The sequence below is a fragment of the Petaurus breviceps genome, unplaced genomic scaffold, assembly GCF_028583685.1.
Source record: "Petaurus breviceps papuanus isolate PSGF00001 unplaced genomic scaffold, PetGlider_PUasm1.0 186, whole genome shotgun sequence".
Lineage (NCBI taxonomy): Eukaryota > Metazoa > Chordata > Mammalia > Diprotodontia > Petauridae > Petaurus > Petaurus breviceps.
In genome coordinates, this window is record NW_027185798.1 from 48,160,938 (window position 1) to 48,187,447 (window position 26,510).

Sequence of the window (26,510 nt, forward strand, 5' to 3'; positions counted from 1 at the left end):
TGCTTCTTGGAACTTCTGCCTTCCTTCAAGTGTCACTTCCTTTAAAGACTTTTTCTTTATTTTCCCAGTTATTAATGTCCACCACCCAAAAAAGCCTACTTTGTATTTCTTTGGTATTTATCCTCTGTTTTCTTATCTATGAACATTGTATTCCTCCCCTCACTCCCAACAAAAGGTCATCTCTTTGGGAACAGGAACTGTCTCATTTTTATAGTGCCTAGCACATTGCCTGACATATAGTAGGCACTTAATAAATGTTGGGATGATGACTGAGTAAACTGAAGACCATTTTTTGAAGACTTGTGTTACTTATGTTACCAAATTTCACCTAGGTACAGAGAGACAAGCCAGAGGGATTTGTGAGACATTCCCCCAAAGATACTTCAATCCGAAGAAGCCTCTGACAAGAGATTACTTACATAAACCCAGTTATTTCCACAGCCAGGGTAAACAAACTAAGAAATGCCCCAAATAATTAATAATTAGAGAAGGACATGAAAACAACTTTGAGAAACCATCTCACATTCGTCAAAGACGGCAAAGATGACCAAAGAGGAAAACAACAATTGTTAGAGGAGTTATGGGTGAGGTGAATAACCATATTAAGGTAGCGCTGCAGCCATTCTAGGAAACAATTTGGAATTGTACCACTACCAAAATCCCTAAATTATATATATTTTTTGACTTAACCGTTCTACTATTGGGCATATGCCCATACATCCATACATCCCAAGCAGATCAAGGACAGAGGGAAAAGACCCATAGGTACAAGAGTATTTACAGCAGTACTCTCTGTGGTAATAAAGAGCTAGAAATGAAATCGGTGCCTCTCAGCTAGAGAATGACTCAACAAATTGTGGTATATGAGGGTTTTTTATATTGCCATTTATACCGTTTTTTTCTATTCAATTTTAAGTATATGACTGTAAATTGAATATTCTTCATATACACATATACATACAAACACACAATACATATATACATATATGTATATATACATGCATGTATATATATTATATATGTATATATATATATATATGCTAACTTGTCTCTTTTTCAGTCTAGACCTGTACTAAAGAGAATTGGGAGTTGAAGAAACTCCCTCTACCTACCTACCAATGGAGATCAGCAACTGCTCTGAAAATTCTGGTCTTAGAGCACTGCATAGGGTTCTCTCAGCCAGAGTTTCCTCCTCTGTAAAACAGTGATAATAACAGTACCTCCCATTCAAGGTTGTGAGATAATATGTGAGATAATATGCATAAAATGTTTGGGAAATCTCAAAGCACCACATATAATTTTAGTGGTTATTATTATATGTGTTCAGTCTCTCCATAAAATGACCAGTTTGACTTGTAAATCCTCCACTAAAGTCCTTATCCAAGGTCTTCTTGTGCCTGAGAGATATTCCTGGGTTCTCAAAGGCTCTGCCAGAGGAAGGCAAACTGACAAATTGAACTGAAAAGACTATAAATATAGATTCAGAGATAGATTTTTATGCTTTCTAAGGAGCAGCCAAGCCTGTCCAAGGGGTTCACTCATCACCAGGTTGGTCATGGACTGATTACATTTTTGGACACAGAAACTTATGGATGGGCTTCAGTCTACCTCACTGGAGGAAGTACCCAAAGAGGGGAAGTCACAGATCCAGGAGCTATGGAAGTAAATACTGGTCAAGGTAATGATGTTAACAGTCTAGTAAAATGATTTCCTTGAGGGTGGGGAAGGTTTCATTTTTGCCTTTATAACCTTGGTTACCTGACACAGTGCCTTGCACATGGGTGCATAAGAAATGTTTGTTTAAATAAGCTGTCTGTCAGAAATAAAGAAATTTCCTAATTGTTAGATTTTTAGGCTAAAAGCTCCCTCCTAAATTTATCTAAACCATCTTGCCCTCAAAGAATCATAGACAAAGAGTCGGAAGAGACTTGAGAGGCCATGTACTCTCTAATCCAATTCCCTTATTTTAAAGATAAGAAACTAAAGCAGGAGGTTAAGTGGCTAGTCCAGGGACACATAGGCAGAACGCATCCCAGGTGAGATATGAACCTGGGCCCTCTGATTGCACAGGTAATGCTCTTTCCATTGCTACCTCCCATAGACAACCATCTGATTTTTCAAAATTTTCAGGTAAGCAATTTCCACTCTCTTCCCCAAATTCCTTTCTAGTTTTTTCACAGGTTTTCTCATTAGCCAAAACTGTTTCAACAACTCTCAAATGACAGTAAAGTCTCAGAAAAAAGTGACAAGCCTTCAATAAGTCAATGTCATCTAGATCTTGATCTAAAACTACTTTTGAAGCACGCTGTCAAAATAAATTTCAGAAAGAAATTTGGGGGATGTACCAATAATAACTCACCCTTATGTAACACATAAAAGTTTACAAGGCACTTTCCTCACAACAACCCTGGAAGGCAAATGGTGCAATTATTAGTATACCCATTTTAGACATGAGGAAATAAAGACTGAGACAGGTGATGTAACTTGCCTAAGGTCACACAGCAAACAAGTATCAGAGCCAAGATATGGACCCTATTCTCCTGGCTTGACTAAAGCCACAAACTGATGGGGAGTTTCTTATTCGACTTGATGAACTTACAGGACAAAGGACCTTTGTTTGGTCAGTCAATCAACAAACTTCACTCATTTATTTATTTACTAGGTGAATTTATTCACTTACTATGTGCCAGGCACTGAGGATACAAAAAGTGGGGAGAGGAGGGAGTCCCTGCCATCAAGAAGCAATAATTCTAAATTGTGGAGACATGGTTGTGACTTTTGAAAATTATATGAACAAAGGATTATAGATAGATTTAGAGCTGGAAGAGATTCAAGAGGACATGAATCTAATCCCCTCATTTTTCTGATGAAGAAACTGAAGCAAGAAGGTTCTCATTTGTACCTTGTTAAGAGGAAAGGGGAGGGAAGGGAATAAGTATTTATATACCACCTACTATGTGCCTACTATGTGCTAGGCATTGTGTTAAGTGCTTTACCAATATTATCTTATTTGAGCCTCACAACAACTCTGAGAGGTAGATACTGTTATTATCCCCATTTTATAATAGAGGAAACTGAGGCAAGCAAGTTAAGGGACTTGCCCAGGGTCACATAGCTAGTAAGTGTGTGAGGCCAGATTTGAACTGAGAGAGGACGGAGACAACTCCTATTAAAGTCTCAGTGAATAGGCTATCCCAAGATGAATCATTTAGCGTGGAACTGCCCCACAACACCTTTTAAGAGATGACTTTCAATGACAGGGTCAATGCCAGCATTAACTGATTGGCTTGGACTCAAGAAGATGAACTCTTGCCAGAGTAACCAGATCTTTTTTGATGGCCTATAAAAGGAATCTTCATAAAGGAATCTGGGTTCTTTTTATCTTTTTCCTTCTGCCTTTCTTCCAGAAAAAAGTGGCAAATGAGATATTATCAAGGATGAATATAACTGATTAATGATATGAACCAATCATGTACAGAAAACAAAAGACAACAGCATATGGTCATTCCAAGCACTACCTTGGTTCCCTCAATATATTATAAAAGAATCAGATGAAAGTTGTCAGGGATGTTGGGTGGATCTTTTCTAGAAGATTTATGGGGAGACAAGGATAGAAATCACACAAGATAAAGATGTATGGAGAGATTGTGATATGCAAGAGTGGAAATATTATCCACACTGATAAAACCACGGGCCTGTTAAATTATCAACACAAAATATGCACCTCACAGGTGTAGTGTGATAATCATTGTACACAAAGTGCTTAGGATCTTTCAATAATCTGAAATTCAAAGAGCTCTCTAGTTCACAGATGGGTTTCAGGTAATCTACCTAGTCCTCCAGAAATGCTCAAACTTGCCCACAATTAGTACCACTTTCATTTACATATAGTCACATCCACTCCTTCTAGTTAAGCCCCACCTCACTAGGCTAAGAACATAAACAGAAAGTACATTCAATGACTAAACAAAGATAATGAATTTAAGGGAACAGAGAGAGAATAAACTGACACAGTTTTATTGACATCTAAATCTTGAAAGTGTTTTAAAAGTATAATTAGAAATATGTTTAATCCTACTTATTATTTCAAGTTAAGTTAATAATATATAAATTATAACAAAATATATTAAAGAATATGGAGGAGGGGAGATATGTCCAGAGATGGACTCCATGTTCTGTTTTATTTTGTTTTGTTTTTTTGGAGGCCGGAGGGCAGGGCAATTGGGGCTAAGTGACTTGCCCAAGGTCACACCACTAGTAAGTGTGTCAAGTGTCTGAGGCCAGATTTGAACTCAGGTCCTCCTGACTCCAGGGCTGGTGTTCTATTCACTGTGCCACCTAGCCACCCCTCCATGTTCTTTTTTGTAACTGCATGCCTCCAATGCAGTTCCATCCCTATGTATAAGTTCACAGCACGAAGAGACTGAGCACAGGAGAGATTGACCATAGGATCATAGATTTGGAGCTACAAGGCACTTTTTTTTTTTTTGCTTTTTGGAGGGCAGTTGGGGCTAAGTGACTTGCCCAAGGTCACACAGCTAGTAAGTGTTAACTGTCTGAGGCCAGATTTGAACTCAGGTCCTCCTGACTCCAGGGCCAGTGCTCTATTCAGTGTACAAGGCACTTTCAAAGTCATATGGTACAACCCCTCAATTTACATTGGAAGGAAACCGAGGGCCAGCATAACTGACTTATGTAAAGTCCCACAAGTAGCAGAGCCAGAATCTGAATCAGGCTCACCTGAGTCCAAATCCAGCATTCTTTCCATTACACCATGCTGCATTTGAAAAGCATTAGGTGAAGTCTCTCAGAGGATGAGTTACAGAATTGGTGACATACAGGGTGGGAACACCTGAAGAAAAAGGCATTGTTCTGAATTCTTCAGTGGTTGTCAGTAATAGGGAGGTAATATCATCATCATCATCACCACCACCATCATCATCATCATCATAATCATCACCACTAGCATCATTACCATCATCACCATCATCATGATCATCATCACCATCATCACCATCATCATCATCATCATTATCACAACCACCATCATTATTATCACAAGGAAGACGATCCTTTTATTTATTCTTCCTAAAGGAGCAATAAAGTAGAAAGCCAGTGAAATCCAAGGGGTTTAATTTCCTCATTTTTCCCCTAAACTTCATTTTTTCTAAAACCTTGTTCTAGCTAAACCCTTCCCAAATAAGGGTTTTAGCAAAGCTAGATAAAGACAACTAATTCACTCTCTCTTCTCTGCTCTTTAGGATTATAAATTTAGACCTGGAAAGCTCATCCGATGTCATCTAGTCCAACTCCCTCATTTTACAATGAAATGAGGCCCACAGAAAATAAAAGCTGTGCACAAGGTATCATACAAATAGTAAGTAGCAGAATGGAGGCTTGGATCCAAGTCCTCAGGCTTGTCTGGTGCTCTTTCTATGATACCATGTTCCCTCACATACCCCTGTTTTATTAAAGCTCACTATTTTCATTCCACATAATTGAGCTCAAATTAATCCTAAGAACAAATTGGCTAATTTCATTATGCTTTTCAGTCTTAGCTTCACTCCAATCTGGGAGTAACCTCTTCTTATGCTTCTAATTGCATTAGATATTGGAAATGGTATCTCAATTAGCTGTTTATTATTATTCATTTTACCTTTATTTCGCATCAGCACTGAAAAATCACATTTAGGACATTCTTTAAGTCCCTGCCTACTAAAAAAAATAGGTACTTTTAGACCTTTGCAAATTGGAAAACCTTTTTGTTTTGTTGTAGAGATAAAACACTTATCAAATTTGCAGATGATGTGAAGCTAGTTAGGTATCGCTGAAGCCTGAGATAACAGAATCAGAATCAAAAAAGTTCTAAAGTCAAGAAGATGAAATTTAATAGGAAGAAATAGAAGGCCCTGCACTTATATTTGAAAAATCAATTGCACAGGTACTAGCTATGCACAGGAAAAATACCCAACAGCTTTACTGGCCTTTGAGCTCAACTTGAGCCCATAGGATGTTATGACAATGAACAAAAATGAAGGCCACATCAGCCTGCCTTGATCAAAGCATTGGATCCAGAAAGAGGATTTCACTGTACTCTATCCTGGTCAGATCACATCTGGAGTAATGCCCATGATATATGGAAAAGAGGTGAGGAGGTTGGGAATGTATGTGTTCTGGGCCCTTCTGAGGGGCCATCTATGTTCTGATTTTGCATTGAATGCCTTGTTATTTGAGATAAGATGATGCAGGAATTCCTTATTGGATACTGTGCACTTATATTTAGAATGAGAGGAGTCATTCCAAAAGCATATGCTCAGTCCACTTCCGGGGACAAAGACATTCTGGTCTATTGGTAGAGGGCATGCACAACTAAATCCTGACTGATTTCTTAGTTTACATAATGGAGTGTAGACCTTGAATCAAAGGTAATGACAACTTGAGAAAGTTATGGGAACCCATTTGGGTCCCCTCTTCAGCATTTCTCTTTCGTTCACCAGCAAATCTATGGCGACCACATGTACATGGCAACAAGTATATGTGCTTCCCTGAGACATGGCTTTTTTTTAATACTGGAAAACTTTTTATTGTAAGTAGAGTAGGATATCTGGACACAGTTTAGATGATTCCAATTTTGCTGGCAACATCCAAAGCATCATAGTCTGGAGCAAGTCGGACATAGGCCTTCTCTCCATCAGGCTGGATCATCAGTGTGTCGACCTTGGCCATGTTAATGTCATACAGCTTCTTTACTGCCTGCTTAATCTGATTTGATGTCCACAATGAAAACTAGGATGCTGTTGTCCTAAATCTTCTTCACATAAGACTCAGTGGTGAAGCGAAACTTAATGATAGCATAGTGAGCAAGCTTGTTTCTCTGAGGAACCCTTTTCTGAGGGTATTTGGGCTGCCTTTGAAGTCTTAGTGTCTTCGGTCATGGGAAGGTGGGGGATGTTCAGATCTTCTTTTTGTGGCTATCGACACCCTTCGACACCTCCTTCTTGGCCTTCAAGGTCTTGGACTTGGCTTCTGTCTTGGGGGGGACAATGAGTTCCCTCTTCACCTTCAGCATCATCTTGGGGAAAAAGTGGCTGAGACTAGTTCTTAAGTCTCCAACTGCCTTAAGAGAGGCAGCTGGTGACTTGAGTGTTTGCATTTCTTTCCCTAAGCATAGGTGACCCAATAGTAACCCTGAAATGGATGTTTCCAGTTTTGATAACCCATTGAGAGGTCTAGGTCCTGGAAGCTGGTGGTGCCTTCCAGGAACAGGAAATGAAGATGACCACAGACAGGAGGATGAGATATGCATGCCTAGATGGCCAGAAGAGGCCTTGAAGGAGTTGTTCAAAAAGAACAGCTCCAACACGAAAGTGAATGCCCATTCAATGGTCTCCCAAGTCTTCAGAAGTCTATGTCCCATGAAAATGTAACAGGAGTTATGGGATACTGTTATGTGTTTTAAATATTTGTCATTGAGTGGCTAGGTGGTGCAGTGAATAGAGTATTGGTCCTGGAATTGGGAGGACCTGAGTTCCAATCTGGCCCCAGACACTTAACACTTACTAGCCGTGTGACCTTGGGCAAGTCACTTAACCCCAATTGCCCTGTCTTCCCCCTCCAAAAAGCAAATAAATAAATATTTGTCATTTCATGTTTATGAAGCTTTTCTATTTTAGGTATTTCTTTTGTGGTAGAGGAAATAACTGATTCTATACCTGATTTCTATTATTCTGCATATTGAGAAACTTTTCTAGAAGGGACTCTGTTAATTCCTTTTGGGAAAGATCCTAGACATGAGTAATACCTAATATTTCTTGTTAGGTAGTGTGGTGGATAGAGTGCCAGCCCTGAAATAAAGAGGACCCGAGTTCAAATACAGCCTTAGACACTTACTAGCTGCATAACCCTGGGCAAGTCACTTAATTAACCCTGTTTACCCCAGTTCCTCATCTATAAAATGAGCTAGAGAAGGAAATGGCAAACCACTCCAGTCTCTTTGCCAAGAAAACCCTAAATAGGGTCACGAAAAAGTTGGACACAATAATCGACAACATGTTTTTTAAAAAATTTCCCAAACTAACTCCAGATGGTGGCATAATAAATCAGAGAGTGAGAAAAAAGTCTGAATACCCTCTCTCTTAAAGGGTCCCTGCCCCCAAATTAAACCTCATCCATATGAGTCCATCTGGGCAAGGGTGTTCTTTTTAGAAGGTATGTTAACAAACTAGATTGTATTCAGAGATAATGACCAAGATGAGGGAAGGCCTTAGAACTATAGTACGAAAGGATCAGTTGAAAGAACTAGGGATGTTTAGCTTAGAGAAGTTTTAAGGGGGACGCGCTATCTGTCTTCACATACAGTTAAAGGGTTGCCATGTGGAAAAGGGATAATATTTATTCTGCTTGGCCCCACAAGGAAAAATTAGGAATAATGGGTGGAAGTTACAGGTTGGTAGATTTTACTTTATATAAGGAAATATTACCTAATAATTAGAGCTCTCAAGTAGAAGAGGCTGCTTTGGAAGGCAGTGCATTTCCTAACAGCAGTGGTCTTTAATCAGAGACTGGTAACCCTTTGTCAGAGTTGTTATAGACAAGACTCATGCTTCGGAGAAGGCCTCAACTACAAGGACTTTGGGATCCCTTCCAATGCCACAATTATATGATTCAATCTGTGATTCTGGGTTTAGTAACACAGGCCAAGCCAAAGATGATGGAAACCCTTGAAAAAGCAATGACAACCTCAAAATAGGTTACAGACGGTAGCTTCCACATGGGGTTTTAAAAATGGAATAGACAGGAATTATGAAAAGGATTTTTCTTTTTAAAAGCTTTTCATGGCCTGCCAGATGGCCATAATCATCTGTTTCTATTTCTCTAGGACACAGGAGCACAGCTCTGGGAGGAAATGTGACAAATTGGGCAGCTTTCATCACCTTCAAGGCGAGAGTCCTGAATGAGAAATATGTGAACCTACCTGCCTACTTCTCAGACCATGATGACTGCATGTGGCAGAGGCACCCATGAGGTCTGTCCACCCCTCTTACTGCTCCTCTTTGTCCCTGAGGCTGCATGATAGATTTAGATTTGGGTTTTAATGTTCCCTTTACTTCAGTGTGTGTAACCTGAGTCCCAAAGCCTCTTGAGATGGTCTTCTCTTCTTGGTGATGATGACTCGCCCACATGAGGGGTGAGGTAGAGTTGGCTAGATTGGCAGAAAGGAGAGCTTCAGTCTCTTCAAGGATCTCTTCAAGAGTCTCTTCACCTCACTTCAGGTACTTCTGGCTTCCAGCTTCAAGAGAGTAGACGGAAGGTTCCAATCCTGCTTCAGGTCACTGGAGGAAAAGCCTCTGGGAAGAAGCCTACATGAGAGGAGTGGCCATCTCTGTCAGGTCCCCATCCCCAGATTCCTAAGCTAAAGACTTCGAGGATCTTCTCCTTGGGTGATATCTAGGATGCTCTCTGTTTGTTGAGTTACCTTACTCCCAACGGGAGGCTCTTTCACTCTATATTGTCTGGCACGTATTCCCATATATATACTTTCTCTGATTTCTGTTTTCCCATCATCTGGATAAATGGGTTTCTTTGTGATTTTTAATTTTGTGTGTTCATTGTGGAACTAGTATTTGGTGAGAAGGGGGTAAAGCCTTGAATATAAAGCTTGGGGTCCTCCTTTCTCTAATAATAAATGGTAACCAAAAGTTAGATTGAACCTGAAAAATCACATCCCACAAACTAACAACATTTAACATAACAGATAGCTATAATTCTAGCCTGGTACCCCTTCTCTGAGGAGAGCAAAATGGTCAGATTTCTGGCTCTAACCTCTTGCTTCCCCCACCACCCAGAGAGGAATTAAAATCCATTTGAGATCAATAATCAATCAATAAACATGATTGAGCACCTACTATGTGCCAGGCAGTGTTTCTGAGACATTTTTCTACTAGACCTCTATGTGTCTGGAAAAATGAGATATTCAGATGAAAACAAAATCACCTGATCAATGAGATCATGTTAGCATTTAGGAGGAAAAAGCAAAAGAACCTATGCCCTCTATTGAAAGATTAGGCATGGGGTAATAAGTCTTATGGAAATATGATAAGATTACCTCACTGGCAAATTTCCTTTTCAGAATGAGGTGTACAAGGATCAGGTCAGAGAAGATCACTTAAGTTTTGTCTAACATGGAACATTAGTGAGTCAACTTTGAGTGCAAAATTTAAAACTGCTGATATTCCAAAAAGCCCCAATACCAGGGACTTGATATTTCTTGGAAGCTGGTTCTTCAAATGTTCAAAGTTCTGTGTTCTACTTATTTTTCCAAACCTTAACAGGAGAGAAGAATGGGACTGAATTTGACTACAGTTAAACTGTTGGGGGGGGGGGCAACTAGGTGGTACAATGGATTGAGCACCAAGCCTGGAATCAGAAGGACCTTGAGTTCAAATCTGGCCTCAGATGCTTACTAGCTGTGTGACCCTGGGCAAGTCACTTAACCCCTTGCCTCAGTTCCTCATCTGTAAAATGAGGATACACAGGAGAAGGAAATGGCAAACCACTCCAATATCTTTGCCAAGAAAACCCCATGGACAAGGTCCATGGGTTCACAGTAGAATAGACACAACTGAACAGCAAAATGTCATTAGTTAAGAATACATATTAAATTAGTTATTAAACATATACAATTAATAGCTATTGAATAATTTAACAAATACTAAAATAAAATCCAGTCCAACAAACCAAGGCATCAGGATGTCCCCCAGATGATTAGTATGGCTATTCCAAGTCTCCATTCATTCTGTCAAGCTTCCCTCCCTTCGAAATGTCCTCAATCCCCCCCACCATTCCATTGGCATCACACAGAGTGCTAATAAAAGCTAGAAGAAACTGGAAGCTCAGAAGGCCAACCCTGCCCTAGACGCTTTGAGCCTCTGCCTGATTGTAGGAAGTGGCCACCCTCCTGAGTACAGGTGGTCCAGTCCAAGCTGATGACACTGTTTAGGTAATGAGGGGCACCCTTAGCAAGCCATATAGTTTTTGCTAACTAGTGACTAGTGGCACAGTGGAAAACAAAATTAGTTAGGAAATGAGACTGAACTGTTTTAGAATTAAATCTGAACTCCCCAGAATTAATTTGTTATTTGTGAAGCTCCAGTTCCACGATATGGTACAAACTTCACAAGGTGTCATCATATACCTTGAGGCGGGAGGACTTGATGACCTCTTGAGTTTCTTCCAGTCCCAAGATCGTATAATTCTTTAGTTCCTCTCCACTCCCACTAAATAAAATAAGATAGTTACATAGACTGCTTTGTTGTTAGTCATGTCCGACTCTTCCTGACCCAGCGGACCATAGCATGCCTGGCCCTTCGACATGAGGGACTCACCTTCCATTGTCATCCCTTTTATCATTTTAGTACTGTCTGTAGGGTTTTCTTGGCAAAGATTCTGGAGTGGTTTACCATTTCCTTCTCTGGTAGATCATCTTTTGTCAGAACTCTCCACTATGACCTATCCAGCTTGGGTAATCTATACAGCATAGCTCATAGTTTCATCAAATCACACAAGCCCTTCTGCAATAACTAATCAGTGATCCAGGAGAAACCTGAATAGTAATTCTATGTTAAATAAAGTAGAGAATTTTGATTTCCTCTCTGGGAAACACTTTCTCCAGAGATCAGTGTATTTGTAACACCCAATTTAAATAACCCAAGGACATGAGGAATAATTTCATATTTGCCATGTTAACACACTATTTTCTGAAAGGTAGAGGAAGATACATCTTCTGTACTAACCCATCTTTCTACAGATCTAGAACCACAAATAAGGCAAAGAACTTGTACAAGGCCTAGAAAGTTCCGTGAAGCAGGGAAACAGTCCACCCAAAACTTGTTAGCTTTCCCAGCTGGTATAAAAGCAGATCAGGAAAGAGAATTTAGAGCTGAAAAGTCGTCTGTTTACATACCCTAACAAGGCTCCTCCTTATAACTTCCTAACATCTGTTAATGGCACTGTTAATTTTCCCACTTCCTTAGCCTTCAGAGTCTTGCTGTTAGGTGACTCCTCCTTTGCCTACTACATATAACCAGTTCCAAATCCTACTGATTATTATAATCGGAACCTTCAATTTTACTCATCCACTCTAATTGAAGACCTTTCTCTGTCATTTTTAGACTCATAGGTGATTAGCCATTTTCCAGTCCCTCTTGTTCTGTTCACTACAACCAGAGTAATAGTCCCACAGCACCATTTTTGATCACATTACTAATATGTTCAAAGACCTTCAATGATTTCCACTGTCAGTTAAATGACTACATTCAAAGACTTTCCCAATATGGTTCCAAACAACTTGTATAATTCCATTTTCTATTAAGTCCCCCATATGTATGTATGTTCCAGTCAAACTGGACCAACCAATGTTCCCTGTATTATACCTGAATTTTTCTTACCTGCATGCTTTTGCCTCATATAGTTTATCTAGATTTTAGCAAAATCATTAATAAAATATTTCATATGATTCTTGTAGAAAAATATGGAGGGGCATAAGCTAAACAATAATACAATTAGATGGAATTGGAACTGGTTAAATGATTGGACTCAAAAGGTAATCAGTAATGTTTTTGTTCACTAGTGGAGTGTCCTAGGGAGCTATGGTTGGTACTTTGCTATTTAACTTTAATTAAAAAACAACTTTCATGAAAAACAACAACAAAAAAAACCCCATAGATAGTATGTTAATCAAAGCTGGAAGAGATAGTTAACACAATGGGGGATAGAATCAGGACTCAAAAAGATCTTTATAGATTATAACACTGGGCCCAAATCAGTAAGATGAAATTTGAGATGAACAAATCTGAATTTGGTTTCCAAACAAACAAAAAGCTTCACAAGTACAAGATAGAGAAAAACTGGCTAGATAATAGCTTGTTTGTTTGGAAGAGATCTGGGGGTTTTAGTGGACCACAAGTTCAAAATAAGTCAACAATGCAATATGGAAGCCCCAAAAGTTAATGCAATTTTGGGGCACAAGTTATTGCTTCTAAGAATGTCAGGAGGTGATAGTTCTGCCTTACTCTGCCCTGGGCAGACTACATCAGGAATATTGTGCCTAGATCTCAGCACCACATTTTAGGAAGGATATTGATAAACTAGAGGGCATCCAGTGGAGGGAAATCAGAATGCAGAACAACTTTCAGTTCGTGTCGCATGAGGATTGACTGAAGGAAATTCTGAGGCATGGAAATGGTTTCTTACAGAAAGTGGAACTTCAGCTGATGCTTGAAGGACTGACTACTACATAGCAGATGTTCAAAAATTTACTGAGAAAGGAATAAATAATGACAAAAATGACTGCTTCATGAAAATAGAAAATGACCCAACAATGGTGACTTAGTCATTTGGTATTTTAGAGTTTGCTGTTCTTTTTTTTTTTTTTTAACAGGGTTTACCCTGAAACAAACACCCATCTCTTTTAACACCAATATTCTTCCAGGGATACTATCTGGTTGCAAATCATAGAATATTAAAACATCCAATGAGTCAAAATTTTATTGGAGAGCTACATGGTGGGCAAATGACTAACTGGTTGCAAATAAGAAATGGGTCAAAGACATCTTTCCAACAGATATGATAGGAAAATAAGGCCAGTCATGTATCAAAGAATAAAGGATAAGAGTTAGGCAGCACAAACAGGGCACTGTAACCCATGGAATATTAAAAGACCTTGAGGAAAGCTCCTAGAATGTTGAGTGGTTCCCCTATGGAGGATTTATTGGAGAACATAGACAAGAGTCAGCCAGGATGAGGTATGGAAAGGCTGCAGTCTACACCACTGAAGAGAACATCATGCCAATAAGACCATCGATATGTGCAATTTCTAAGGAAGTTCTGGGTATAACTTGGAGCTTGGAAGGGTTCTTCATTTCCAAGATTTAGCTAAAATTTAGTTTTGTGTATTAGAAATCTTTTTTTTTTCCTAGAAGCTTTTCCTCTTCAATAAATCTAGGAGGTTCCTTTAAAAAGAGATAAGGGAGCTGCACATCTGGCATCCATAGCTCCTGGTTTCTGAAAAAAAAAAAGTTCAGATCAAAGACATTTTTTCTTCTCCTATATTCTTTAATGGAGATATGCTGCTATCACAAGAAATATTCCATCAGGAATCAGTCAGCACTGAGCCAGCACTAGCTCAGGGGCCATAAAATGATTAATTAAAAACAAACATCCAAACAGGATGTTTCATTTTGCCGTTGACACTGAGAGTGACTCTGACCATGGTAAATCTAGGAACAGACCCGTCAAGCCTCAGCACATGCTTAAGAGTCAAGAGCTCACACTCATCCTGCCACCTCTGCCTCAACTAACCAAGTGACCCAGTGTTCCTTCTGCCTTATTAGATCCCAAGGGGATTGCCGGGGTTCTCAGGAACCAAGGAAACGTCACCAGCAATAGTCAGAAGGGTTAGAAGCAATTAAAATGCCACTAAAAAGGAACTGCCTCATTCAATGATTTCAAGGCACAAATGTAAATGCATATAGGGTGTTTCCAGCATTGTGTAAATGCTGCCTTGTTATAAAACACTATTGTTTTGCTTGGGTCTGTAGCCCTTGGTCAAAAAAATTTCCTATCATAAAACACCTTGGGATGGATTCTTCACTACAGGTTTATTAGAAGCCCAAATGAAGAATTTAAAACTGAAATGGTCCCTAACCGAACTGGAGGAGAATTTTCCCTCTCTAAGATTATGTTGTGAGTATGTTTTAGGAATTCAGAGTCCTTCAGGGTAAATGCAAACCCCCTAAATTAAGACTATCAATGAAGTGAATTTATTTCCTTCTTGAAGGTGAATTCTGGGAGTCTCAGGTGATTTGTTGGTCATTGTTTGGAGAAGGAGTGTGCAAACAATGCTGCACTGGCTACTAGCTCTAGTAGCCTGTCTCACAAGCTCACAAAATTGGGCTATGGTCTAACACAGTCTAGGGGAAAGAAAATTAGATAGCTTCAAAAATATGAGGTCTAAATTCATACAGCAAATTCACATAGCAAAAGAATCCTTGTAGTTTATTGCATTTATAATAGTGAGGACACTTGTTTAGACAGATATTACTAATTTAAAGGCAAAAGTCTGTTCCTAAATATTAATTTCCTCCCCACATTGAGAAGAAATAATGTGTTGTCAAACTTTTCCCATTTTTCCTAGCTTACAAAAATTCTAACAGGAATTGTTAATTCAGCAGTAGAATTCTAGTCTTCCACACCAGAGCCCCTAGGTTTGATTTCTGATAAAAGAAATTATCTGGGCTGGTTGGCTAAGTTGGTTAGCATACAGCACTATTAAGGCTTAAGTTGGGCATCTGATCTCTGTGGGCCAAGAAACTCTTTAAGATGTATGCTGTAGGTCTCTAGATGTACCTTGTGAGAATATGATAGCTGACTGAAATCCATGATCATCACTAGAAAATAAAATTAAATCCTATATCATACTGATGAAGTGTTAATAGTATCATCTTCAAATATCAGTCAGTCAACATTTGTTAAATGCTTACTATGTGCTTGACATTGTGTTAGCTGAGAGGAGATGATACAAAGAGAGGCAAAAACATGGTCCCTTCTTTCAAGAAGTATACATTCTGATGGGGAAGACAATATGTAAATAACTAGGCACATATTAGATACATACAAAATGGATGAAAGGTAATCTCAGAGGAGAAGGTACTAGCCTCAGGGAGAACAGAAAAAGAGCTGCAGATGGTGGATTTTAAGGTACTCAGTTTGAGTACTGAATGAAGCTGGGGAACTGAGGCAGAAGTGAGGGGACAGAGCATGAAGGACAGCTAGTGTAAAAGCAGAAGGACAGGGGGTAGAGTGTTTTACAAGAAGAACAACTAATAGGGCAGAATAGGTGGATTATGGAAATGGTGGAAGTGAATAAAGTGTAAAATGAAAGGTAGAAAGCAGTCAGGTTATCAAGAGCTTTAAATGCCAGACAGTAATTTACATTGGATCTTGAGGATAATTAAATATGTGAAAGCACATTCATTCTTTTAAAAATTGACCTCAAACTTCTCAACTCTCTCTTTAAGTCCTGGCCAGCAAATTTACAAGCTACCAAGAAATGGAATGAAATCCCAAAGTGTCCTCTTTTTTGTCTATCTAACAATCACTGGGAAATAAAAAAAAGTTTCATAAAATGTGACGCCAAATTTGGGATTTGCAATCACTTTTTGCAATTTGGAACCTGACCTGTTTTGAAAAAGTTAGCATTTCACAGAGATTACAGAATAAAGTCTACTGTGTCTCCCCTAATGTTGTATATACTCTATTACTAACTGTGCCATATGGTTAGGAAAAGTTACTCAGAGAAGAACCAAAATGATAGTGCATTTCACTATTGTAGAAATTCAAGAAGTTTTGTTACTTCTAACACCATTCACTATTCCTATTCCCTCCCCCAAAGTATTTCAAGAGTATTGGTCAAGAGTCACTCACTGAATTGTAAATTGTGCTACCAACATTTCAGAAGTATTTGGAAAATCCAGCTTTTAGGCAAGTTCAGAAATCCAGAAAAGGTGTAGGGATTGACTGAGGGAGAAAATACTGGAAGAACTCAAAGAACTACCTGGAAGGATATACTATCCTAACCAGATGCAAAATAAAGCACGTTTCTTCCTTTAAAAGCTACAGAGAGGAAAGATCCTGGTCCATTTCCCAGCCTGAAAAGTTACTGGATTTAATCCTGGGGGAAGAGTGATGCAAGGAGGGAGGGGTTAACCCTGGCTCTCCTTTTTCTTCCCTCCCCCCAATTCTTCCTTTGAAAATGTAAATTGGTCAACTAGTTCACTCTGCTTTCTTCCTTCCACTTTCCTAACTCCATTCTCCTAACATTTTACCCCTCTTCTTTCTGAGGCTCCATCATATTTTTCACCCTTTGTTTTGAACCACTGATTATTTTCTCCTACTTTCCAGATGAAGGACATTTCCTCCTTCCATTCTCTCCTGCCCCACCAGCCCAGGCTCCTCTACTCCTGAGCAACGGACGAGGTGAGGTTGGACACCCAAAGGGTGAAGATGCTCTATTTCCTAAAACCTCTAGGGGTTTGACATTTCTATGACGCCACAGTCTGTCCCACCTTCCCTCCCCCCCCCCCCCGAATCCAAACTCTTTGGGTGTCTCTGAAAGTGGCTGGTGCCTTGGCCCCAAGAAGTCTCCACCTGACTCTTCCTCTCTAGCTGAGGGGAGGGGGAGGCGATGGTACCTCTTTGCAGGCGTGAAGCTCGGTTCCCTGAGCCACCTGGAAAGCAGCCCCAGCCCAGAGCAGCAGCAGCAGCAGCAGAAGGAATACAGCAGGAGGCCTCTCAGTTCCGTCCCAGTCTCTGGCAGAAGGATGGAGGCTGCTTCCAGCTCTAGCCATAGCGCTGCCAGGAAAGAGAGCAGCCTCAGGTGCTGCTGCCGCCACCACCGCTTCTGCTGGCAGAAGGAAACAGAACGGGGAGGGAGGCTCAAGGGGGGGAGGATGCAAGGGGCTGGGCTCGCCTCAGTCACCTCCCTGCTGCTAGCCCAGGGCCGCCCATCCTCCTCCTCCCACCTTCCCCTTCTCCTCCTTCTACTGGCGTCGCCCTGGCAACCGCCTCCTCCTCCCTTCCGCGCGGGTGGGGAAGGGACCACGCGCGGGGCTTTTGCAGCTCACCTGCCGGTAGCCATGGCAGCAGCAGCCGCCAAGCTACCGTCCAGGCAAGCGCGCCGCGTGGGAGGGCTGCAAACGACTTAACAGACACGAAACTGCGCGTGTAAATGGAGCTTGAGACATGAAAAAAAATTCTACTGGCTCATGCTCCAGGTGCATCGGGTTTTTTGTTTGTTTTTAAATGAGGGTCCTTACGTAATGTATTTCTCTATTTTAGGGAGCTGCTTCTCAAAGTCATTTTCCCTTCACTCCAAAGGTAAACTCTCTGTTTTCATTAGGAGGTATAGTTGTTAACTGGTGCTAGGTCAGGCTTGTCTTGTCTGGTTTACCAGAGTTTAAGAAGTGTTTGCTAAAGGAGAGAAAAAGGGAAGAAATAAGGGCTAACATTTGAGAAGCGACTGGTGTAGTGGATGGAGAGTCAACTTTGGCGTCAAGAGGACCGAAACTGAAGTCCGATCTGTGGCACAAGCGGCTATGTGACTGTCTCTCCCGGCTCCAGAAAACAAACTCTGTGACTAGGAGTTCCAGGGCACCTGCTGATCAGTCTTAGTAGAGAGAATTTCTTTTCTGGGAGTTACCCATACCAATAATAATAATTAACATTTATATAAGTGGTTTACATATAATTATCCCATTTGTGAAATCACAGGTTCAGTTCCAGCGGACCCTCTACTTCCAAAATACAGGACACTTTCCAGTGCGAATAAATAGCTCTGCCCATAGGGGAAAAAGAGTACAAGGGTGGGAGTCGGGAGACCTTGAGGGAGACAGAGGAAGCAGCATGTGCCAGGCTAGTCAAACTACCACAACCACCTTGACCACTATCTTTTCGCCTACCCTGATGGAGACAGCCCAGGACTCTGAATTCAACCCAGAGCCTTGGGAATAGTAAGGCTTCCAGCTCAGTGCCCAGGGTCTTCATCCTGGGAAGCAACCTTCCTGAAGATGCATCCTGGCAGGTGGTCATGCAGTTCTTGTCTCCAAAGTCTTTGGCATGGTTCAGTGGTTCAACATTAGAAACCTATGATTTTATCAGTGGACATGACATTAAAGAGGGGGCGTTACTATCTACTTTGCTGATAAACTCTAAGGACCACGGGAACTTTTCCATCTGACTTTCAACTGAAACCTTCCATATGTTGCCTACTCCATGAGAATGTTGGTTCCTGGAGGGCAGACTGTCATATTTCTATTTGTATCCCTTGAGCTTAGAATGTTTTATTCATCTGAATTGTGTCTGATATTCACTGTTGCTATAAGCAAGTCAATTAACCTATCTGAGTCTCAGTTCCCCTATGCCCATTTAGGGATAAAAATAGTTGCACTGGCCACTTCACAGGACTTTTAAGAAAAGTGCTTTGCTAATCTTAAAACGCTAAAGGAACACAAGTAGCTATGTCGAATTCCCCAGTAGTTTTGCCAAGGGCAGAAATGGCATTTTCCTACTATATGGGGAAAGTAATTTTCCCATCATCTTTCATGACTTTTTCCCCTAAATAGAAATCTCAAGACGTGCATTGTCTGTCTCCACGTGAGGCAAGTTCTGTCTTGCAGACTCCTGGAAAGCTGTGGGTTTCCTCTGCGACACTGTTCACTAATTCAGCGCAGAGGATTGAGCATCAGACCTAGAGTCAGGAAGATGGGAGTCCAAATAGAGACTCAGACACTTTACTAGCCTGTGTAACCGTGGGCAAATTACTTAATCCTGTTTGACTCGGTTTCCTCATCTATAAAATGAACTAGAGAAGAATTTGGCAAACCAAATTATTTTTGCCAAGAAAACCCAAAATGGGATCACGAAGAGTCAAACATGCCTGAAAAACTACTGAACAGCAACCCTAACCCACCCACATGCCCCTTTGCCAAGTCTTTCTGGCAGCGCTGTCGTCACTTAGACGAGCTCGAATCCCGCCGCTAGGGGCCTCTCTAGTCACAGAGGAAACGGGATGTCGCCTAGCAACCTGAGCCTGGGATTCCAAACAAGCGACACTCGAAAACTCCATTTGCTAGTGTTGCTGGTTCTGCGCTCTTTGACGGTGTTCGCTTCACACTATGCCGCCTACTCGAGACCCCTTACAAAGCCCCAAGTTCGAGAGTGAAGATACCTACGTAGGCAAAAGAGACTCCCAGGTATATGTGTGTGTGTATATATATATATATATCACCAGGAATCTGGGAGGGTGGCTTCATTTCCTTTTTACACAGGAATGAAAGAACACAGGGAGAAAGAACCCAAGATTTAGAATCTGAAGACGGGTTCGAGTCCTTGCTCAGTCAGTTGACCTGATGTATAACATTAGGACAGCCATAAACTCGGTCTGGATGGCTTAGTCGTCCAGGAAGCTTATTTATAAATAAATGACCACTATCTTTATCCTTTGAGGGAGCTATCAAGGTCTTTGTCTTCCTGTTGTAGGCTTATGGAAATGGATGGATTCATGGGGTGTCCTGGAGATGGGCTCCTGGGCAACAAGAGGTCTTAGTACCCCAAAGTGAGCAAGATTCAGTTTAAAGCCATGTAACTTTTTACTAGCTCTGTTTTCCTAAGGCTTTCCTATCTCAGTATCCTAACACCTCGGTCTTGAGTGATTCGGTGTGAATAGTAGAGTGCTGTGAAAGGAAGTGCTCTAAAATATGGTAAAGGAGTAAGACATTTATTTTCAATACCATCCTTCAGTCCTTACAAACTCCAGGATTTTAAAAATATTATAGCAACAACAAATATTTGTCAAGGCCCTTAATTTTTCATAGGACTTTGCAAAGATTTTTCTTTTGCATTTTCTCATGCACCCTAGAATATTAAATATTTGTGTATTTCTTTTTCCTTCTCCATCAGACCCTGAGATCCTTAAGAACAGGAACAATGTCTGTCTGCATCCTCAGCTCTAGAACAATGTTTCCAATAGAGTAGCCAATTTGAATTCCAAGTAAGCCCAACTATATATGCAAGGCACTATTTGGGAATTTAAATAATTTTTCTTATTTCAATGATTTGGATGCTTAAAGTGGAGAATAAGAGAAATTAGAGTAATTGCTACTTTATAGCAAAAAAAAAAAAACCACCACCCCAAAGAGCTTTATTCTCTGTCTTCTAATGCTTGTAGGGCACATGGCTCACAATCAGGAACTTTTGCTCTAGAGAGGTAAAAAACAGGCACTGAAATAACTACATGGCTATATGGTATACTTAGTTTCAATGTGATTACATTAGCGTCAATAAGGTAATGGGGTTTTAAAACCTGCAATGAGTATTAGTTATGTTTTAATGTTTCCATAAGTTTTTTCTTTCCTATCCCATGAGATTTTTTTTATTCCCTTTGACATCTCTATATCATGACACTGGCTGCCCAGCCCCACCTTTTAAAAAATTTCCTTCTTCTGCCTCTGTGACAAATTATCCTGATTTTCCTATCTCTTTTATCACTTTTTGTTTGGTCTTCCAACTGCTGCATGAATGTCTCCCTGTCTTTGCTTTTTTTTTTTTTCCATTTCTTCTCTCTTTGAGAAAGCTCAGGGGCAGCTAGGTGGCACAGTGAATAGAGCACCGACCCTGGAGTCAGGAGGTCCTGAGTTCAAAGCCGACCTCAGACAATTAACACAAAAACTAGCCGTATGACCTTGGGCAAGTCACTTAACCCCAATTGCCTTCCAAAAAAACAAAAAAAAAAAAAAAGAGAAAGCTCAAATATTTTCATAGCTTCAATTATCACCTTTTTTTGCAGTTGAATCCTAAATCTGCATCTCCAGACACTCTCTAGACTAGTATCTATATCATGCTACTAAGACATTTACACTTGGATATTATATCTCCAAATCTCAACATCTCTAACTTGAAACTCACCTTACTGCTAAACAAACATCATTCTACCAATTACCAAGACTTGAAACATTCAAGGGTCAAGATTCTGGCGGCAGCTGTCATCCTATATCTAACTTTAGAGATGCAGTTTCTGGGTGTATAGGAACAAGTAGACAGCTGTCATAAAGACCACCAGGTTATAGCCCCTCTGATGGCTGTGATTTGTGTCTTACAGAAAGCTCCCTACACCAGCCCAACTCATCTTATCCAGCAGCAGGATCCTTGGAACCGGCTCTATGCAGCTACTACAGTTGCCAGTATCAGGCGGGATGTATATTTCTACGACCCAGAGGTATAGAGAACTAAGAATCCATTTCTTCCCATCCTAGAACCATTAGGAAAACAATTTTTAGAGAAATATGGTCAGACTATGACCTTTTGTAAGGTCTCTCCTTCCTCACTGTAATAAAAAAGTAATCCAAAACTCTCCTGCCCCCCATTCTCAGGTTTCTGGAAAGAGGATCACAAAGTAAATTCTATTGTTGGCTCTGGCTCACCTTGAGCAAGTCACTGTCTCTTTGTAAACTTCCCACTTTCCATTGGCTAAAATCCAGAGGAGCATAACCATGGGATGGATTAATATTGATCTCAAATAGTACAAGTCAATTACAAAATCCTTTCAAGGGTCTTTATTAGAAAGGGGAGTAGGGATTAGACTTATCTAAATCAGAAAATCAAACCTGGCAATAGTTAAAAGATTATTGCGTTAAGCACTGAGGAGTGTATAGTACATGCAGGATGTACCAAAAGTCTTCGTGCAGTTTTAATCTTTTGGAAAGAACTCAAAGCAACAGCTTTTAAGCTATTAGAGCTTTAAATGGCACTGAGACTTTTGGGACGCCTTGTATAAGGACTTGCTCCTCGGTCTCAGCCCAAGCAGTTTCTACTAAGCTCTTTAGGGGAGGCATAAAGAGGAGTAGAGCTTGTAAAAGCAAAAGACCTATAAATAACTGCCCTGCTGGCCTCCACTGCAGATCCCCTTGGATGACTTGGATTTCCGAATAACATCCTTGTACAACCACCATACTGGATTGTTTCAGGACAAGGCACAGGTGCTAGTCCATCGGGAGTCCATTAGTGATACCCATGGGTAAGTGAATTAGACAGTGGATTCTAAGAGCAGTCGGTAACTTAAAGGGAAGAGTTTGGGCCCTGAGCTTCCTTGCTGAATCTACCTACCACCTTCTCACTTCAATATCACAGTATAATTATGCCAAGGATTATGTCAGGAAGGATCTGACTTCTTCAGTCTAGAGAACTCCTGGAAGAATGCAACTCTTCTATCACTGAGTAGATAAATCCTAGGGGAAGCTGACTAAAGCCTAGGATCACACTAAGTATCATAAAGAGAATTTGAACCTAGGATATTCTGACTCTAAGTCTAGTAGCCCTATCCACTAGGCCACACTGTTTCTGTAATAGGATCACAAAAGGTAAATTGATGACTTCAAAAAATTTAATATTCTAATTTGTATATATACACAAATATATTTTTATATTACATTTATTATATATTTGTATACACATATACACCTGATATAAACTTTTCTTTTTTTCAATAAATGTCTAAATGTATTGTGGGCCACTTGGGTACCAGCCCCAGGTGTGAGCAAAGACGTGGTAAAGAATTAACTAGGCGGGTAGTTCGTAGGCTAGAGCTCCATTTATTGATCCTCAGGACAAGGTTTTCATAGAGCAAAAGAGACAAAGGAAGGGGACTTAAGTATTCTTATCATTATCTTAGTCTGTTATATCTGGAAAGTAGCATGGAATAGATAATTTGATAAAGATTTGTTATCTAGGAGATAAAGTCTTAGGGTAAGACCTTTGACCTAGGCCTCAGGTATCTGCTAATGCAGCTGCAGTCATAAAAGTATAAAATTGAGAGCAAACTTCAAAGCCAAAGCTGCAATCCTCAAAAGACATCATGTTTAGAGCTGACCACCCAAAGATACCTGAGTTCTGAATCAAATATTTTAGCTCTTAATAACTAAAATCTTGGGGTATATAGCCTATTGATCTCAGAACTCAAACAACATCCTTATAAGTGTAACCCATAGCAAAGAACTCAGGAGCTAACTTGATGAAAAGTCGCTTCTCAAAGAGGTCTTTGATATTCGGGCCCACTGATATCAAGGTAATTATCTGAAGTCCTGGCTCAGGCCTCTTTGGCTCCCAACATAAATGGACAGAAATCCCTCTGTGCTAGGTATCCCTATACACCAGCCCACTCTAGATGCTCAGCAGAAATACCCTTGGAATCAATTCCAATCAATTTCCAATTTTTTCTACATAAGTTGGGACATATAGAGGACTGAAAATTACTTTTCTCTAGCTTTGTGCTGGCCTAACCTGAACAAATAATGATAATCTCATTTATGCAGACTTTCAACATTTTAAAACTCTTTTCTCACAACAATCACCCTGTAAATGGTAGTACATGTAGTAGTATTCCCATTTTGCAGATAAGGAAACTGAGACCAAGACTTTAAGTGACTAGCCTAAAGTCAATGGGCAAAATTATTTTAAAAAATGTTTAATCTGCAATTCAGTTAAACACTCAGAACTACTATGTAAGGCTTAGGCCCTGAGGATAAAAAAACAGAACTGAAAATGTCCTTGCCCTCATGATAAGACTCTGAGTAGCTTAGATTCTCTGAAAAGAAATTTTAGCAGTGGAGAGGAATATGTAAGTATTAATGGTGTCAGAGCTGGGGTTTGAACTCAGGTCTCCTGACACCAAGGTCAAAGTTGTTCCTACTATACTAAGACTCTTAGTTTTTCCCCCAAAGGAAATTTAGACCCACAGGATTTGAATCCAGGTCTTTCTGACTCCAAGGCCTGCCTTATCCATTATGTTTCACTTCCTCCTCCACTTATTGCATGAACCGAGCCAGTCAGAGGTTCATAATGGTTTGGAGAGGAAAAGGAACTGAGAGGTCATTGAATCCAACACCCTCATTTTACATCTGGGAAAACCAAGGCCTACGAAAGGTAGATAATTTGTCCAGGATCACAGTTGGTGAGTGTCTTAGATAACATTGAAAACTAGGTTTTCTGACTCCTATGTCTCTGCTCTATCCACTACTCCATCCTGCCTCTCAGTTCCTCGAATTCCTCATGTGGGCAGCAGGATGAAAATCCTTCACAAGATGAAATGAGAAAATGTATGCAGAAATGCTATATAACCTTGAAGGTTTTATTTAAATGCGAGCTTTTAATCACACTAGAAAGTGACTTTGAAGTAAAAAAAAAAAAAAGACTGATCACATGAATCTTGAGCTTCTGGAAAGCTATTCTTACAGGTCAACTTTGGAATTCTGCTGCATTTGACCCTCCCCTGACTTCCTTCCCTGGTTTGCTGTTCCAGAGTCGTCAAATTACAGTACCCAGATGAGATATTGCCTCCTCCTCCCCTACCTCCCATTACTACTCGAGCAATGATGAGACAGTGGGTCAGCCCCAAGAAGGACTCAATCCACAGTGTCCAAGGGACCATAGGTGAGGCTGGCTGATAAATGGGGAAGCGGATGTGGAGAGGTTTTGTCTTTTGAAAAAGCTCATAAGCCATATGCTTTCTCTTATTGAAGGCCGTGATGGAGACATTTAGGGAGTTAGGTAGTGTCTGCTGGTGCCACCTACTGGGGAAAATCAGGTCTGGGGAGCATATGGGTTGGCTCAACATAGCCCAAGGAGACAAATGGCTACACAGAAAATTAACCTTAAAGGCAGTTCCCAGGAGTGATGGGCACAGTATGAGAACTGAAGAAAGACAGCGGTCACCACTTCTACAGCAGGGGCAAATTTTACTTCTGCAAAGCACTGCTACACCTTTCCTGAACCATGAAGTGGGAGTCTCCTTCAACAATGGTTTGAGACCTCAGGGGTGACAGGGGTTCTCAAAGAGGGCAACTGACGTGAGTATCACAGTTTACTAACTATCATGTCTCATTTCTCTGCAGTGGCCCCTCACAATGCAGCCACCAACGGTGGCTACTCCCGCAAGAACGACGGCGGCTTCTTCTCCACCTAGTCTTACTATTGCCCACTCAAGCAAAGGCTCTGCTAACTGCTAGCCCCTCCCTCTGCCACTCACCTCCATTAAATAAGTGTTCAGATGAACCCTTTGAAGGTATCTGATATTTCCCAGGCAGGAGGGGAAAAGCTTACCATCTGGATACCTGCAAAATGTGGGGAACTTTACCCAGAGTCAAAAACAAATCCAAGCTAGAATTCTCAGTATTGAGGAAATAAATAAACTCATAGATTTGTAATGGAAGAGCAAGGGTTTGGGTGGGTGGGTGGGGAAGGGAAGGGGTAACTTGTAAATTAGGTGCAGCTAGGTGGCACTGTGGATAGAGTGCTGGGCTTAGAATCAGGAAAACTCATCTTCCTGAGTTCATCTGGCCTCAGACACTTACTAGCTGTATGACCTGAAGCAAGTCACTTAACCCTGTTTGCCTCAGTTTCCTCATCTGTAAAACAAGATGGAGAAGGAAATGGCAAAACCACTCCAGGATCTTTGCTAAGATAACCCCAAATGAGGTTGTGAAGAATTGGAAATGTCTGAACAACAAGCTTGTAAATTAGTCACTTCTTTTTTGTAGCTCTGGACACCCACTACCATCAGGTCTTCTTAAACATAAGCTCGAAGGGACCACAATATTTCTTCTCCAGACATGAGTTACTGGGGTTTTCCTTGGGGATCTGGGGAAGCACCCTTTGGTGCTGTTCTGTTGGCCTTATCTTCCAGTTAGGGTTTCAAGCCTAAGGTTGTGGGCTGTTTTTTTTTTTTTCACCTTCTCCTACTACAATTTGTTTAACTCAAGGCTAAATTTCCCTTGAATCTAGTTTATGTAATATGAAATACTAATACTAGAAACTTATTAGAGAAGCAGTACCCTCCAACATATAACATTGCCCAGTGCTTGGACTGATGGATCTATGCACTATTTGAATAATTGAGAGAAAAC

At 40.5% G+C, this 26,510-nt stretch overlaps 2 protein-coding genes across 2 annotated transcripts in view; one reads left to right on the forward strand and one right to left on the reverse strand.

The window, feature by feature from the left end:
* The window catches only part of ELAPOR1 (endosome-lysosome associated apoptosis and autophagy regulator 1), a 106,353-nt gene extending 88,778 nt beyond the window's left edge, over positions 1–17,575 (reverse strand). The window contains exon 1 of the mRNA XM_069090458.1: positions 17,250–17,575. Within this exon, the coding sequence (XP_068946559.1) occupies positions 17,250–17,405 (156 nt within the window). The 5' untranslated portion in view covers positions 17,406–17,575. The remainder of the gene's footprint in view (positions 1–17,249) is intronic.
* Positions 17,576–19,010: 1,435 nt separating this feature from the next.
* CFAP276 (cilia and flagella associated protein 276) lies at positions 19,011–25,799 on the forward strand. Its single transcript, XM_069089241.1, has 5 exons — positions 19,011–19,808; positions 21,713–21,829; positions 22,512–22,627; positions 24,908–25,038; positions 25,500–25,799. The coding sequence occupies exons 1-5, from the start codon at positions 19,731–19,733 to the stop codon at positions 25,568–25,570; spliced, it is 513 nt and encodes a 170-aa protein (XP_068945342.1). The 5' UTR covers positions 19,011–19,730; the 3' UTR covers positions 25,571–25,799.
* The last annotated feature ends 711 nt before the right edge of the window (positions 25,800–26,510 follow it).